Source organism: Hydra vulgaris, chromosome 02 (assembly GCF_038396675.1).
Source record: "Hydra vulgaris chromosome 02, alternate assembly HydraT2T_AEP".
NCBI lineage: Eukaryota > Metazoa > Cnidaria > Hydrozoa > Anthoathecata > Hydridae > Hydra > Hydra vulgaris.
Genome location: NC_088921.1, coordinates 33,363,553 through 33,380,000, shown reverse-complemented (window position 1 = coordinate 33,380,000; position 16,448 = coordinate 33,363,553). Strand labels below are relative to the sequence as shown.

At 30.2% G+C, this 16,448-nt stretch overlaps 1 protein-coding gene across 1 annotated transcript; it reads left to right on the top strand.

Moving 5' to 3' along the window:
• Positions 1 to 563: 563 nt before the first annotated feature.
• On the top strand, positions 564 to 12,937 carry LOC136076890 (nucleoredoxin-like protein 2). The gene is made up of 6 exons (XM_065790660.1): positions 564 to 754; positions 1,241 to 1,321; positions 1,616 to 1,693; positions 4,700 to 4,769; positions 12,227 to 12,264; positions 12,767 to 12,937. The coding sequence occupies exons 1-6, from the start codon at positions 677 to 679 to the stop codon at positions 12,848 to 12,850; spliced, it is 429 nt and encodes a 142-aa protein (XP_065646732.1). The 5' UTR covers positions 564 to 676; the 3' UTR covers positions 12,851 to 12,937.
• Positions 12,938 to 16,448: the final 3,511 nt, after the last annotated feature.

Sequence of the window (16,448 nt, the reverse complement as noted above, 5' to 3'; positions counted from 1 at the left end):
GCCTTATTTTGGCAAAACTTGTTTTGATGTCAAAATGAAATTTTATTTATCGCCATTATTTATGGTGATAAATAAAATTTCAAAACAACCGACTCATTGATTAATTTCTTTCTTACTGTTAAAACTATTTTAAGCTCGATATCTGATGATATCTATATAACACATAAATAGGTTTTATAAAAGGTTCAACTTTCTTTTTTTAAGACAGACTAGACAAACGTTTTTACATCACTAAACTGTATACAATTTAGTTACGAAAAGTTTGATTAAACAATACTATTTGAAGGAAAATTTATGCAATAGTTTTACAAAATTGAATTTTCATTGAAACTTCCATTTAATTCATTTACAATCAGTTTCGCAGTAAATTATTTAGTTGAGTATATAGACGATTAAGTAATTTTTTTATTTTAAACCGAATTATCATTTAATGTAAAGAGATTTTATTAAAAATCTTTAGACGGTTTTAAATACTATTTAAAATAATCTTAAGTTTTTTTACTATTTAAAATAGTATTTAAAATATTAATATAATTAATTTTTGTATATAATATTTACAAAATTAACGATATTTATATTTTTTGTTGTAAAAAAGTTAATACATAAAATACTACAACAAAACTCAAGTAAAAATAAATACTATTAAAAATAAAAAGTATTGTAAATATTTATAAAAATGGATTCTTTATCTGGAATAACTTTGTTCAAAGCTGATGGCTCTAGTGGCTTAGCAGACAACATACTTAGTGAAAAGGTTTTTACTTTTATATAAATTTCTTTTTAAGTAGATTTCTTTGATGTAAAATGTAAATGCAAAATGACACATAAAGTAAAATCATGGAAAATAATACATTAAGTGAAATAAAATATACATCAACTTCATTAATTATTAGTGTTTAACTATGTTGATTTCTTGTAAAGCATTTTAATTTAAGATAAAATGTGAATTTGATGTAGTTTGTTGCACCTTACATTCTTGTTGAAAAGTTGTTTATCACTTATTTTAGTATGCTAACTTAAGGTGCAAGAAAAATGTTATAAAAAGTTGGAGTGACATAATCTGAAACTTTTTTTTTCATTTAAATAAAACTTTTTAAATTGATTTATTTAAAATATATTTAAAATTTTTTAAAGCTTGAAACTTTAAAAAAATAAATTTTTTCTGTTATTTTCTTATATAAATACCTTAAATTATAAATTATAAATAATCTTATATAAACACCTTTAATGGTTTTTTTAGGATTTTGTGCTTTATTATTTCTCAGCTCATTGGTGTCCTCCATGCAGACAGTTTACACCTGTGTTAAAAGAATTTTATGAAGTAGGTCTATGTAATATTTTTATTCATTATTTTTTTGTAATATACGACATTAATTTTTTACAAAAAGGTATTTCATATTCCTATATTTAAAAAAAAAAACATCTTACCTGATAAAATTTTTGCAAATATTATCGGTTGATTTGTGTTTACTTATATCATAAATAATTGTTTTGAGGAATCTAATTAATTAATTTCATTTAAGGAATCATTTACAGTTTAATTGAGAACAATATTTGACACACAGATTGATATATAAACAAACATTTACACATAGGCATTCTATTTTTAATTTAGGTTGTAAAAGATTCTGGTGTAGAAGTTATTTTCATATCTTCTGATAGAAGCCATGAAGATATGATAAGCTACATGAAGGCAAAAAATTTTAACTTTAATTTAGCATAATAATTTTAGTTTGCTATTTATATTAAAAATATTTATTTGGTTTTTGTATTTATTTTTATTATGTAAATTATTTAATATTGAAGTTTTTTATTAATTAGCAAGAAAAAACTTGATTATAGAAAAAGAGCTTAACTTGTGTCATATACATTAGTCGAGCCACAGAAACACTATTTGTTTCTCTCTGCATTGCATTTCTCCTGACTACTAATTTTTTTTGACCACCATTTGCCTTACATTCAAAAGTATTCTTATCTATAACCACACTCCTTTTTCACTGGCACATATTTTTATTATAATCACATCTCCAATAGCAATATTTATATATGTTCTCAGATCTGAAAATTCTATTTCATTTACCATAGAAATAGAAAAAGAACCACAAGTGACTTTCTTGAACATTATACACATTTTTTCTACACATAAAGTAAGTAATTTCTTGTTTACCTCCATATTTCATGAAGAAACGTATTCAAGTGCTCATAGCTCATTTTGTGTCACTTTTATGCACAAGGTAAATTAGTTCAATTTGTTCTTTAGGTTAAAACTAAGAAGAAAAAAATGGGTGCTAAAAAATTTTTATATTTAGGGCCGGGACCCATGATGTCAAACTTATTACAGTCAACAAAAAAAATAATCATAAATTTAAAATGTGTGTATGTTATACAAAGAGCTTGTCAAGCAGATCAAAAAGTATGTAAAAACCATATGCTGATAGATTTTCATGTTTAAGAATGTATAAAACACAGACCTAGAATTTACAGGTTGGCTTAAAAAGACTCAAAAAATGGTTTTTTCAATCCAGGTTTACTATATATCAATGATGTATTTTGTTATTTAAGTTCTTATTGATATGAATTTTCTATTAAAAGTAATTATCTATTGTATACAATGAATGAAAGTTCTTTCTACTGAAATTTAAGTTGTTTCGCATGTTTTATTATTACAAATAATGATTTGCGCTACTTTTCTTAAAATGTTTTTTGGTAAACAGAAATCACAAAGGTGCTGAAATAAAAATGTGGAAGGCAAGCCCTTTTTGTTCTAAAAATAACATTAAAAAAAGACTTAATACTTACTAAAATATTAAAACAAAAGAATTATTTAATATTTAAACATTAAAAGAATTATTGAAGATTAAAAACATTAAAAACATTTGGACATTAAAAAACAAAATAATTATTCATTCTATATTTTTTTAGGACTTTGCCAAACATTTTGTTATATCACTTTTGAAAATTTTAAATGGTAACAAAGAAATTAGAGTTGTATTTGATTGCTATATCAGTCAGTCTCTTAAAACTAGATCAAGATTGAAGTGAACATCTGGAAACAATATAAAGTACAATAAAGGTAATAGATAAAGGGGATATATTAGCAGTTTGTCATTAAAGCATTTTTAATGACAAACTGCTAATATGTTATCTAATATAGAAACTAAGTGCAACGTAACTATATACCTGTAAAAATATACTTATGATGCACTATAAGATCAAAGAATATATTTTTCAGTTATATATAAATTAAAATCAGTTACAAATATCTTCAGTTTTAATATTAAGTTGCTAAGCCATGATCACGAAGAGGCAGACACTCTTCTTGTGCTCCATATCATTGATATTGCAAGATGTAATCCGTTTTCAGAATGCTATGTTTTTTCCCCAGATACAGACGTATTTTTGTTGCTAATATTTTGCTGTGAATATCTACCTCTTGCAACATACTTACAAACTGGAAAAGGATCAGAAGAACGCGACATCAGTATCAATAATTGTTTTGAGGCACTTAGTTCCAATTGTTCAAAAGCTTTACTGGGTTTCCATGTGTTATGTGGATGTGACCAGGCCAGCCGCTTCTATGAAAAATTCAAATTTACATGGTGGAAGTCATTCATGGTTGCGGATGACGAGATTCTGTATACATTATCAATGTTAAGCAATACTTAGTCATTTCCAAATCAGGTTACTCTTCAAGGTAATGAGCATTTTGTAGTGAACATATATGGATTAAAAAATATGCTCAAACACATATCAATCTTGGCTAAGTTAATATGGTTTCTCTTCTCAAAGTATCATCAAGATGCTGCATTGTTACCACCAATAAGCGCTCAAAAATACAAAATATTTAGAACTCATTTTGTATGTCTAGTGTTAAGAAGATCTCACAAACCTTTACAAAATTTTTCTTCTCCTGAAGGTTTTGGCTTGGAGATCAATGGTGAATCTCTTGATCAAATATTAACAGATTGTCTTCCTGCTCCATTGGTTTTAAATAAATTAAGTGTTTGTGGATGTAGAAATGATCGCAGTGCAAAAAGATGCATGTGTTATAAAAACAACTTTGCCTGTACGGATATGTGTAAATGCGCAGGGTGTGTAAACGCCAATATTCACAATTGAAATGGCTAGGAGCTAGAGTTTTAATCTGATACATCCGATGTAGAAGACTTATTTATATTTATAAGCTTATATTTTTCAAATTTTATTGGTTTTAATTATCGCTAATAGTGCATTGTGTTATTTAAATGATCTTTTTATAAAAAATATAGTTTTATCTATTAATTAATAAAAATTCTCTTAGTAAAATTCATCTGGATATATAACAAAATTGGAATGAAAAATCTATTTTTTTTTTCTCTTGTGCCAGTCTGTAAGTTCTCTCTCGTAAGTTTTTTCTCTCGTGCCAGTCAAAAAGATTGAGGTCGGTAAATTATTGCCGACCTCATTTTTCCTAATTCCGAGGGTTGATATATATATATATATATATATATATACATATATATATATATATATATATACATATATATATATATATATATATATATATATATATATATATATATATATATATATATATATATATAATTATTAGTTCTAACATTGTATACATAATATAAAAGATAGTATATATAATTTTAAGTTTAATATAGTTTAAATTAGTATTGAATGCCACTTTTTTATTTTACAAATATTTATGTAGGAAGCTCATGGTGATTGGTATTGTCTGGAATATGGCTCTGCTTTAGTGGCTAAATTGAAGGAAAAGTTTGGTAAATGTGTTTTTTTTAATTCTCCCACTGTGAGAAATCAAATTTCATTTGTGAGACACAGATGGAATTTGGTTTCTGATTTTTATATATATATTTTTTAAAGTCTGCATTTGTAACTGTACCTAGGAAAATTTTTAAATTCAAATCATTAATTGCACAATTATTCAGTCATATTATGTTGAATTAGAAATACTTTCCAGTTCAATGGGAAATTTGATTACTTTTTAATTAAACATTAGATAGCCATGTTTAGGTCCGCTGCAACTCTTTATGATACCTTGGGTCAAAATTTCACTAGTGCCCCATCATATCTAATTTATCCAAAAATACTTGATTACCGGTCCAAACCCTAAAAGAATTGAACTTTTTTTTACTGAAATCACCTTCCCAAGACCAAAGTATCTATTTTAGTTGGAGGCTACTATTTTTTTAAGAAAAACTGAACAAAAATAAAAGTTAAAAATAGTCAAATAGACGAATAACTAACTTTATTATATTGTTAGAACTGTAAGCTTAAAGTGTAATAGCTATTCTACGGTCTCTTTCATGAGAAATAGGCTATCCGAATTTTATTCATAGCAGTAACTTTGTTGTAGCACAGAGGTTTTGTGAGATTGTACTCACTAGCAGATTGATAAGCTGGTCTTGAGTCATTGTAGATCTTTGTGCTGTCTTAACTAGACAAGGCTTACTAAATTCAGATGATGAATTTAGTAAGCCTTAATAGTTTTCTTTTCATCCACATTGCTGACATAGATTTACGTCAAAGTTTTGCACCTCTTCTCCCATTGCACTTCTCCTCCCATTTTTCCTCCAGTCTAGGTGATTCAACTTCTTCACTCAACCTGCCACAGATTCTAAGAGCTATATGAATGAGAACCTGCTCCTTAAATTTCTGCAGCTTAAATCCTGTCTCTTATTTGTTGAATTAGAGTATGGAAAGCGTATTGAATACGTTCACCTCAAAAAGCTTCTTTCATTTTTGTTGAAATTAACTTTGTTCTTGGCTTTTTTGTGAAAGGTCTTTCTCTTTTTTTTTTTTTTTTTTCTGATTGAAAACCATTACTTGGTTGACAGAAAGCAGTCAAATGTGCTTCGAATTTAAGCCTAGAAGACCAAGATCCTCAATTAGAGTCTTCATAAACTTTATTCCAACATCTAAGGAAATATTTTTTGATTGAAGTGAGACACTGACATTTATTGCTTCAAGAGACTTGAACAAAAAGTTTTTCATAATAATGAATTTCTTACATTAATCTTTTATTTATATTGTATGTATTGTAAAGATTAGTAAAAAAAAAAAACTTCAACAGAAGATTCAGCGGAATGAACACCTGCAAGGTTAAGATTATAAGCGGTGCATGACATGTAGCACTTTTAACCTTAACCTTGCCAGTGACATACAAACATGACATACAGCAGAGGAATCCTCAAGCTCTTGCATGAGCTTGAGGATTTCTCTGTAACACTTTTAACCTTGGTAACATATAGCACTTTTAACCTTAATATTTCAACATGTAGCACTTTTAACCTTAACCTTGCCAGTGACATACAAACATGACATACAGCAAAGGAATCCTCAAGCTCATGCAAGAGGAATCCTCAAGCTTATGCGGTAGTGGTGTAGTGGTAAAGCGCTTGCTTCATAAGCAAGAGGTTCCGAGTTCGATCCCCACCACGTCCCTGGTAGTACCGCGCTCAACTTGTTTCTCCGCGCAGCGGCCTTGTTCGTCAAGGTTCGTGTTTCGGAGTTATAGAGTTGAGAAAGGGTTATAACCACTATTAAGTAGCCTCCTCATCTGTAGTGGTCTTCTCGGCCTTGAAGAGGTGAATAACATAAAAAATAAAAAAAAAAGAGCTTGAGGGTTCCTCTGAAGTATATTCGTTTCTGCTCTTTTTTACACATCAGACATGTTGGCTCTATTGTTGTACCCTTAACCTTCACAGTTTTTTAAATTGATGTCCAAGATGTCCATTATTTGCTTGCCTCGATTTTTTTTATCCCTGAAAAAACTCTCCTTATTTCCCATCTTTTATCAACACCATTGTTGATACTCTATTATTATAAAAAAAGAGTTCAATATTGATGCATAAGTTTATAGTATTGTATATTTTATACTATTTTTGTAATAATTTTTACTTATTTTGTTTGAAAAATCAAAAAAGAAAATTTAAGAATTAAACTCGAATGTACAAAATTTATATAGTTATTGGAATCTAAAAAGAATCTTAGAGTTCCAAATATGAAATGTACCACATTAAATACTGTTTGATTATACACATATATTTTTAAATGTATTCTACAAAATAGAGTACTCTATGTTTTTTTTAAAAATGGAGCAATAATAAATTAGTACAAAATCACTTATCAAGCTTTTTTCATTTTTCACAGTGTTTCATCAATGGAGACTTATCATTAATAAATCTGTGATCTACTTTTAAAGAGCTTTTTTTTTCAAAATATTAGGGACCCGCCTGATGCTTAAGGGTCTTGAGCGACCCCTAAAAAAATATTTTATTTGAAAATTTTTTTAATTTAGTAAACTTATTACATAGAACACATTTAGAGAGTATCGTCAGACATTTTCAGAAAATGTTGTTCTATGACACACCCTAATATATATATATATATATATATATATATATATATATATATATATATATATATATATATATATATATATATATATATATATATATATATATATATATATATATATATATATATACTAAATTAAAAAAATTAAGTGGAAAGGGGGGAAGAAAGCTTTGAAGTTGAAAGAGAGGAGGATGAGCAGGAAAGTGGAGGTTAAATTTGGTACGTTGAATGTGGGCTCTATGACCAGTAAAGGGAGAGAGCTAGCTGATACAATGGAGAGGAAGAAGTTAGACATACTGTGTATACTAGAGACCAGGTGGAAGGGCAGCAAGGCCAGGAGCATTGGGGGTCGCTTCAAACTCTTCTATCATGGTGTCGACAGGAAGAGAAATGGAGTAGAGGTAATTCTGAAAGAGGAGTTTAGTAAGAGTGTAGTGGATGTAAAGAGAGTAAGTGACAGAGTGATCTGTGTAAAGTTAGAGATTGATGGGGTGGTGATGAATGTCATTAGTGCTTATGTTCCGCAGGTAAGGTGTGATACGGAGGAGAAAGAAGAATTTTGGAGAGAGTTAGATGAAGTTGTTCTGCAGGTTCCTATAGAAGAGAGAATGATTCTTGGAACAGATTTTAATGGACATGTTGGTGAAGGGAACAATGGTGATGAGGAGGTGATGGGTAGGTATGGGGTTAGAGAAAGGAATACAGAAGGACAAATGGTGGTAGATTTTGCTAAAAGGATAAAGATGGCTGTAGTTAACACTTATTTTAAGAAATGAAGTGCACAGGGTGACGTATAAGAGTGAGGGAACAGGCACACAGTTTGACTATATCCTCTGTAGGAGAAGAAACCTTAAAGAGGTTAGTGATTGCAAGGTGGTACCAGGAGAGAGTGTAGCTAAACAGCATAGGATGGTGATATATATGATGGTTTTGGAGGTGAAGAAGAAGAGAGTGAGAGCAGAACCTAACATCAGGTGGTGGAAGTTAAAGGATGAGAACCGTTATGAAAAGTTCAGGGATGAGGTGAGACAGGCACTGGGTGGTGGTGTTCTGGATACCTGGGATGAGACGTCAAATACAGTGAGGGATGTGGCTAGGAAGATACTTGATGTGACATCAGGACAGAAGAAGATAGACAAGGAGACGTGGTGGTGGAATGAGAAAGTTCAGGAAAGTTTAAGAGGAAAGCGATTGGCTAAAAAGAATTGGCATTTTCCGCAAGATGAAGAAAGTGGACAGAAGTACAAGGAGATGTGTGGCAAGACAAAGAGAGCAGTGGCAAAAGCTAAAGAAAAGGCATATAGTAATCTATATGAGAAGTTGAACACTAAGGAAGGGGAAAAGGATCTGTACAGATTGGCCAGACAGAGAAACCGTGATGGGCAAGATGTGCAGCAGGTTAGGTTGATTAAGGATAAAGATGGAAATGTGTTGTCTAGTGAGGAGAGTGTCTTGGGAAGGTGGGAGGAGTATTTTGAGGAACTAATGAATTAAGAGAATGATAGGGAAAGAAGGTTAGAAGATAGAGGTTGTGAACCAGGAGGTTCCCCAGGTGAGCAAGGAGGAAGTAAGGGCTGCAATTCAGAGAATGAAGTGTGGTAAGGCACTTGGAGCGGATGATATTCCAGAAATGTATATCAATGGAAGGTCAGAAGATGCCTGAGGAGATGGCATAATGGTGCCAATTTTTAAGAATAAGGGCGACGTTCAGAACTGTAGTAATTACAGGGAAATAAAGTTGATCAGTCACAGCCTGAAAATCTGGGAAAGAGTAGTGGAAGCTCTGCTTGGAGGAAAAGTAGAGATCTGTGAGCAGCAATATGGTTTCATGCCAGCTAAGTGCACCACAGATGCTATGTTTGCTCTGAGAGTGTTAATGGAGAAGTATAGGGAAGGACAGAAGGAGTTACATTGTGTGTTTGTGGAGAGAAAGCTTATGATAGAGTTCCGAGACAGGAGCTGTGGTATTGTATGAGGAGGTCAGAAGTAGTGGAAAGGTATGTGAGGGTGGTGTAGGATATGTATAAGAACAGTGTGACAGCAGTGAGATGTGCAGTAGGAATGACAGACAGTTTTAAAGTGGAGGTAGGACTGCATCAGGGATCAGGCCTGAGTCCCTTCCTGTTCTCAATTGTCATGGACAGACTGACAGACAAAGTTAGACAGGAGTCCCTTTGGACTATGATGTTTGCTGATGACATTGTGATCTGTAGTGAGAGTAGGACGCAAGTGGAGGTAAACTTGGAAAGATGGAGGTATGCTTTGGAAAGCAGGGGAATGAAAGTGAGCAGGAGTAAAACAGAGTACATGTGTGTGAATGAGAGGGCAGACGGTGGACAGGTCCAGTTACAAGGAGTTGATTTGGTGAAGGTCGACAAGTTTACCTACTTAGGGTTGAGGGTACAGAGTAATGGAGGAAGTGAAAGAGAGATAAAGAAGAGAGTGCAGGCAAGGTGGTGTGGATGGCATAAAGTGTCTTATGTGATCTGTGATAGAAGGGTGTCGGCTAGAATGAAGGGTAAGATCTATAGGACAGTAGTGAGACCTGCTATGTTGTATGGACTGGAGACAGTGGCACTGACAAAGAGACAATTGAGGGAGATGGAGGTGTCTGAGATGAAGATGTTAAGATTCTCATTTGGAGTGACGAAGAAGGATAGTATCAGAAATGTGTTTATTAGAGGATCAGCACATGTAGCATGTTTTGGAGATAAAGTTAGAGAGTCGAGATTGAGATGGTTTGGACGTGTACAGAGGAGACAGGAGAGCTATATTGGCAGGAAGATTTTGTGGATGGAACTTCCAAGTAAGAGGAGGATAGGTAGACCTAAGAGGAGATTTATGGATGCAGTGGTGGAGGATATGAGAGTGGCTTGTGTTAGTGGAGGACACTCATGACAGGGCTAGATGGAGGAGTTTGATCCGTTGTGGCGACCCTTAAACGGGAAATGCCGAAAGAAAAAGATGAAGATATATATATCTTCTTCTTTTATGAATATTGTAAATGAATATTGATGTAGACTCATGAAAGTTTATCTAAAATATAGTTTTAGTTCTAAAACTAATTTATTTAAGTCATTTTTATGCTTCCCAAAATTACGGTTTTTCTTATTGCCGCATGATAAAAAAAAGTATCATTGTAAAATATTATTTTAACCATGAATTTATTTGCATAATCGGAATTAATTTAGCAAGAAAATGGAGCTAACAGGTTCAAATTGATGTTGGTCAGATTTTATACTTTATAAAATATATATATTTCAAGAAAATAACAAAAGAACTTTTGCAATTTTCATGTAACGTAAGTTAACAAAAACATGATAAAGTTTTGTTTTTTCTAAAATTTAGTTTAAAAACTTGGGATTTTTAATAATATATGCAAAAGAATATTAAATGTTACGTTTTTATATTTAAAGTTTTAAATTATGGTGCTTAGTTAAAGTACATTTTTTTTAAGTCTATATAATATAAGTTAAAACTATATGCATTTACTAAAGTTCTGGCGCTTTTTCGTTAAGTTTTTATTTACAAAATGAAATACATCATTAAGTAATTATTATTTTGTCGCGTTCGTTTGACAAGGTTTTAATTGAAACTTTTTATATTAGGAGAATTTAGAAAGAAAATCTTATATTTTTTTTTAATGTTAATTAAAATTAATAAGAATATATTATGTTGAAAAAGTCTAACCAGTTGAAATTTGTCGTTTTATTCAAGAATCGCCCCTTTTGACATCATGATCTTGGGTTAGAGAATCTAGCCAACTTGAATAATTAGTCTTGTTTTCCAGTCTGCTGGAAAGCAGCATCTGTTATCCCTATTTTCAAAAACTCTGGAGATCGATCTGACTAATCTAACTACTGTCCTATTAGTCTTCTTACTATCATAAGCAAGGTTTTTGAGTCTTTAATTAACAAACACTTAATCTCTCGGTAATGTACTTGATGAGTCATCTACCCTTCATCTTCTAGGATTAACTTTTACTCCTAATTTTTCTTGGAAACCATATATCAAATCCATTGAAAAATTAGCATCTACTAAAGTTGCATCTCTTTATCATGCTGTCCACTTTCTTACTCCAGATTCTATTCTTTATCTCTATAAATCTCAAATTCGTCCCTGTATGGAATACTGTTGTCATATCCTAAAATCTAAGGAAATATAAAATTATAAAAATAATCTAAAATCTAAGGAAATCTAAATCACACTTTGTAAAATACAGTTTAGAAAAAGAAATCGGAAATTTTTTTAAAAAAAGTCAAAAGTGAAAATGGTATTGTTTCTGGATTAACAATTTTTTATTTTAAGTTTTGCACTCGTTTTTGCATTAGTTATTTAAATTTTGATTTTAAAAGTTACATACTTCACAGTCATATGAACTGCTTAGGAAGTTATATTTCCTAGTCGGTTTATAAGGCTGTGAAATGAAGGTAATTAGTTTAAGGTATTAAATATCATTTAATTCACTTACTTAAATTTTTATTTTAACAATTACACAAACACTGATTGTTTTAACTATTACGCTAAAACTTATTTGTTCATCATCTCAAAATTATGTTTTTGGACTTGCATTTGGAGTGCATTTCCTTTGTATACCGACGATTTGTTACTTTATTAAATGATTTTAATGAAAAGTTTTGAGAAACCCTACCAAACTAAAATAAACTTTTTATACAGAAAAGACGATTTTTTATAACTTATTTTTTTACGATGTTATTTTGTATAACTGTTTCTAATTGAAACATAAAGTTATATTACACTGACAAAATTCTTATTCTGTTTCTTTAATTATTTTTGTTTTATTTTATTTTTTAAATCTTTTTTATCAAACAACTGTTATGTTTTGTTTTGCTTATAGGCATTAGAGGAATACCTACATTAATTGTTTGTAGAAAGGTAACTTTAATTGAGTTTTCCGATAAATATTTATCAACTTTCTTTCAAACTTTGTTATATTTACTTTAGTCGAGATCGTATATGATCAGTAACGGATCCAGAAATTTTGGGGGAGGGGGGGATGTTAAAATATTTTTTGTATTTTGTATCACGTTTGCGTCTCCTTGAAAAAAAAAAGGTCCTCCATTTTTAAGATATTTTAAGACTTTCAGATTCTGGTGAGGGAGGGGTCTATACCCCATTACACCCCAGCCAAACCCCCACCCACCCCTAGATCCGTTACTGTATATGATGAACATATGATTATTTTTAAAAAGACAATGCTACGTCTTTAACTTATGCTGTTATAAGTATATATTTATAAAATACAAAAATAAATATATAATTATAGTTGCAAATTAAAAACAAAGCTGACGTTAAAATGATGTGACAGCATTTTGTTTATTTATATGAACGTTTTGATAATATTATATTTGCTTATTTTTTCATGTTTTTCGTGTAGGATGGGTCTCTAGTTACGGCCAATGGTCGTAATCACGTTTCTGAAAAAGAACCATCAGCAGCCGTTGCTGATTGGAGAAAATAGAATTGATTTTTTAAAGCCCACTTTAAGCGTCTGCTTTTCAAAACACATTTTTAAAATCTTTCTAAAATTTAAATGTAAAAAAATAAATGTTAAAGTTATTCTTAAATTATATTATTCTATTTATAATTTGTAAACTAATTGTTGTATAAATGTGCTTTGTGTATTTGCAATAGTTTTGTAAAGTATGATTAAATTAACATAGTTTGTATAATTGATCAAATTAAAATTTGATGTAAAGCCTTTTTATAATAAAAAAAACGTTGAATTTAATTTTTACAACTAAGTGCACACCAATAATATTCATTATATTTATTAAAATAATAGCGTCCCCCTTCATCCCCCCCCCCCTCTCCTTCCTCTCCTTAACCTTTATAAAATGTTCTCATTGTCATATAAAATTTTCATGCAAGGTAATGTGGTGTAACATTGACACATCTTTAGAAAATATATTTTTTCTTTTGATGTGACAAAATTATTTTGATCTAAAAGATTTTTACGCGTTTAATAATGATTTTGCTGCCATAAACTAATACAAAAAATTAATTAGTCATGTAATACTACCGATAAATAATTAATTTTGTTGTTGGCGTGCAACTGTCAATGTTACCCTCTATACGGGGTAACATTGATACTAGTATATTTTGTGCCGTAATTTTTAATTTACATTCTGATATTTTCGTTAACATGAAGTAAAATTAAAAGTAAAAATAATTGATTTCTTAAATGTGAATGAAAACTGAAATTAGGAAATAGAATTGAATAGCAGCCTCAGAAACGAAAATAATTTTTTTTTTTCGCGGCATAAAATAAAATTATTTGCTTTTGTCACAAATACGTCTGGACATGGGTTGATACATCTCTAATGAGTATGTCTGGTATACGTACTCTTCCACAGATTTTTAAAAAAAAAAGTTTCTTTGAGGACCATGGTTTGGGTTAATTATCATGTTAAAACAATCTGACTCTTGTCTTAAACCTATTCGGACCAGCCATAACTTCAAATCTAACCCTAACCATGTCTTTCATTATTCTAAACCTTGTCCTCGCCTTATTTTTTTTTTTTACTTGTGGAAGGGTGCCTTGCTTCAGACGTAATTGTGACAAAGGCAAAAAAGCAAATAAATATTTTATTTTACGCTTAACTAAAAGATTACCTTTTTTTTACAGTTTGTATACACTCCCTTTATTGTTGTCGCACATGCTTAATCAGAAATCTGGTCACGTTCCTTTTGACTTGTTTGCCATTCTTTGAATTTCTTCTATACTTAACTATTACGTCAACGTTACACTTAATCTTTTGTTACAAAAAATATAGATATCTAATGATTCGAAAGAGTTATAAATCAATCAATAACAAAAGGAGTTTATCAAAGTTGTTGGCTGTTAGGAAACGTGAAAGTTATGTAAAGAAATTTTTTAATTTACGGTTAAAAATTAAGAGTTTCTGAAGTGCATCGTCATGGTTTAAATCTCTAGCACTTCATTTTTTTTTTTTTTATATTTTTTAAAATACAAAATAAAACACTTTGAATTTTTTATAAATATTATATACATAACATGTATAAAAATATGACATAGTATAACATACAAAAGGAGAGATTTTTTTAAAAACTTTAAATTTCTAAAAACATCGAAACACCAGTAGAAATTTGATGCTCATATTTTATGATGGAGGTACTTATGCGAATAATGTGCTCAGGTGATTAGTCCTAATAAGCTGCGGAAGGTCTGGAAAAAAATTATGGCTAAAATTTAATAAAGATAAAAATTAATAAACCCAAAGGAGGCAAAAATAATAATAATAGCTACGGGGAAAAAAAGAGCTACGGGAGCTAGCAAAAAATTTTAAAATTTTATTTTTACAATTAAAAGTCTTTTTTGCTACATTTATTATTTTAATATAAGTACATATGGCTGGATTGAAAAAACTAGAAATGTATTTGGTTAAAGGGCAGATTTGAACCCTCGCAAAACGACACCGATGACACAGCGCATAAACAAACCATTTTACAGATCTCTTATATGCTCTACGTATGCGGAAAAGGTGCGTATGTTGGTTTATTTTGCTCATAAAGTAATTTTTTTTTTTAAGGAACTGTTCTTCTACTTTTGACTAAAAAATATTGAAGTAAATAAGCAATAAGTATAGAATGATCGGTGTAAAATAGATAAGTAAAAAAAAAGTCACTTGGCAAAGATTTTTATTACGGTTTTTACGTATTTTACGGTTCCGGATAACCATAATATTTGACGAGTCCGAATCTGATCTAAACATAAAACAATTGAGGAAGGTATTCATTCTCAATCTGACTCAACTGTTTTGTCTCTTCCTTATTATTTTGATATCTTTGAATGCCCTGGCTCACAGACTTCAGCTTCTTATAAAATCCATTTACAAGTATTATATTGCAATTATTTTAGTATGCATATTTTGTAATTAATACTGTTTCATTCACAGAATTTTGTGAACACATCTGTTGTTGAGGCTTTAGCAATCCGGACACCGAGTCATGGGCATGGGAAAATAGTTTTTTAGTGTTTGTTACTTGGAGTTCTGAAAAATTACATTTTTTTTTATTTTTTTTTTTTTTTTATTTGTCTAGGAGAAAAAAAAAATACTACAGGTAATTCTTTTTTGTATTCCCTTAGGGGTAGGGTTGCCAGATGACCGGTTTTTGTGTTGGAGAATAAAGTGACGAAGCTAGAAAAATAAAGATTCTTACAGTGTTCTCCTTCGTTAAACTCGGACATCTGACAACACTAACTAGGAAATAAATAAAAAAATAAAAACGTAATTAATAAAATTAATAATTAATAAAAAAAATAAAAACGTGAAGAGCGCTTGCTTTATAAGCAGGAGATCCAGGTTCGAAACAAGCTCTGGACAAATTTTCGCGTCACGGTAAGGAAGGAGGCGTGAACTTCCTGGTTAAATGCACTTCCGCGGTGTTCTGTGACAAGACCGTAAGGACTTCTTGGGGCACCTAAAAAAAAAATTTTTTCCCTGAGGACCTTCCGGGAAACTCTTATCCAAAACATTTCAATTTAAAAAATGACTTATGTACACTTACTTTAAATTTACCAGGTAAGAATTTTCTGAAAACACTCATATACGAAGCTATAAATCAAATTAGGAAAAAGCGAAATAAATTTAACTAATATGGATATATTTTATCAAAATATAATAAAGCAAAAAAAAATTACATTCAAAACTTTTAAAAGTTTTTTTGTCTTGATGGTAAAAACGTGAGTCTCTAAAAGTTTCCTTTTAAATAGTAGAGTAGAAATAACATTTTTAAAGCAATTTTTTAAGTTTCAAATCAAGCTATTTATTCTTTCAATATAACTCTTCTATCAGCAAAACGCTAAACGCTTTCCGTTATATTTGAATTAATATTGCAAAAACAAGTTTTACTTCACGCTGCAAAAGATATACGCAAAACATCTTTTAGAGAAATTGCCTTCAGTTTATAAAATTTTAAGATGGATTAATTATAAAACAAGGTTGAAAAAATTTTTTGCTAACGAAAGCAAAATAAATATCATTAACTTTTTGATCTTTACATCATGTCGAAAAGTAATAAATCTTTACCGAATC

Excerpts from the sequence above, each read along its gene's own strand:
- LOC136076890 (XM_065790660.1), top strand. The coding sequence starts at position 677 with ATGGATTCTTTATCTGGAATAACTTTGTTCAAAGCTGATGGCTCTAGT. Across the intron at positions 755-1,240 it reads ACAACATACTTAGTGAAAAG|GATTTTGTGCTTTATTATTT; the intron begins GTTTTTACTTTT and ends TGGTTTTTTTAG. Across the intron at positions 1,694-4,699 it reads ATATGATAAGCTACATGAAG|GAAGCTCATGGTGATTGGTA; the intron begins GCAAAAAATTTT and ends ATATTTATGTAG.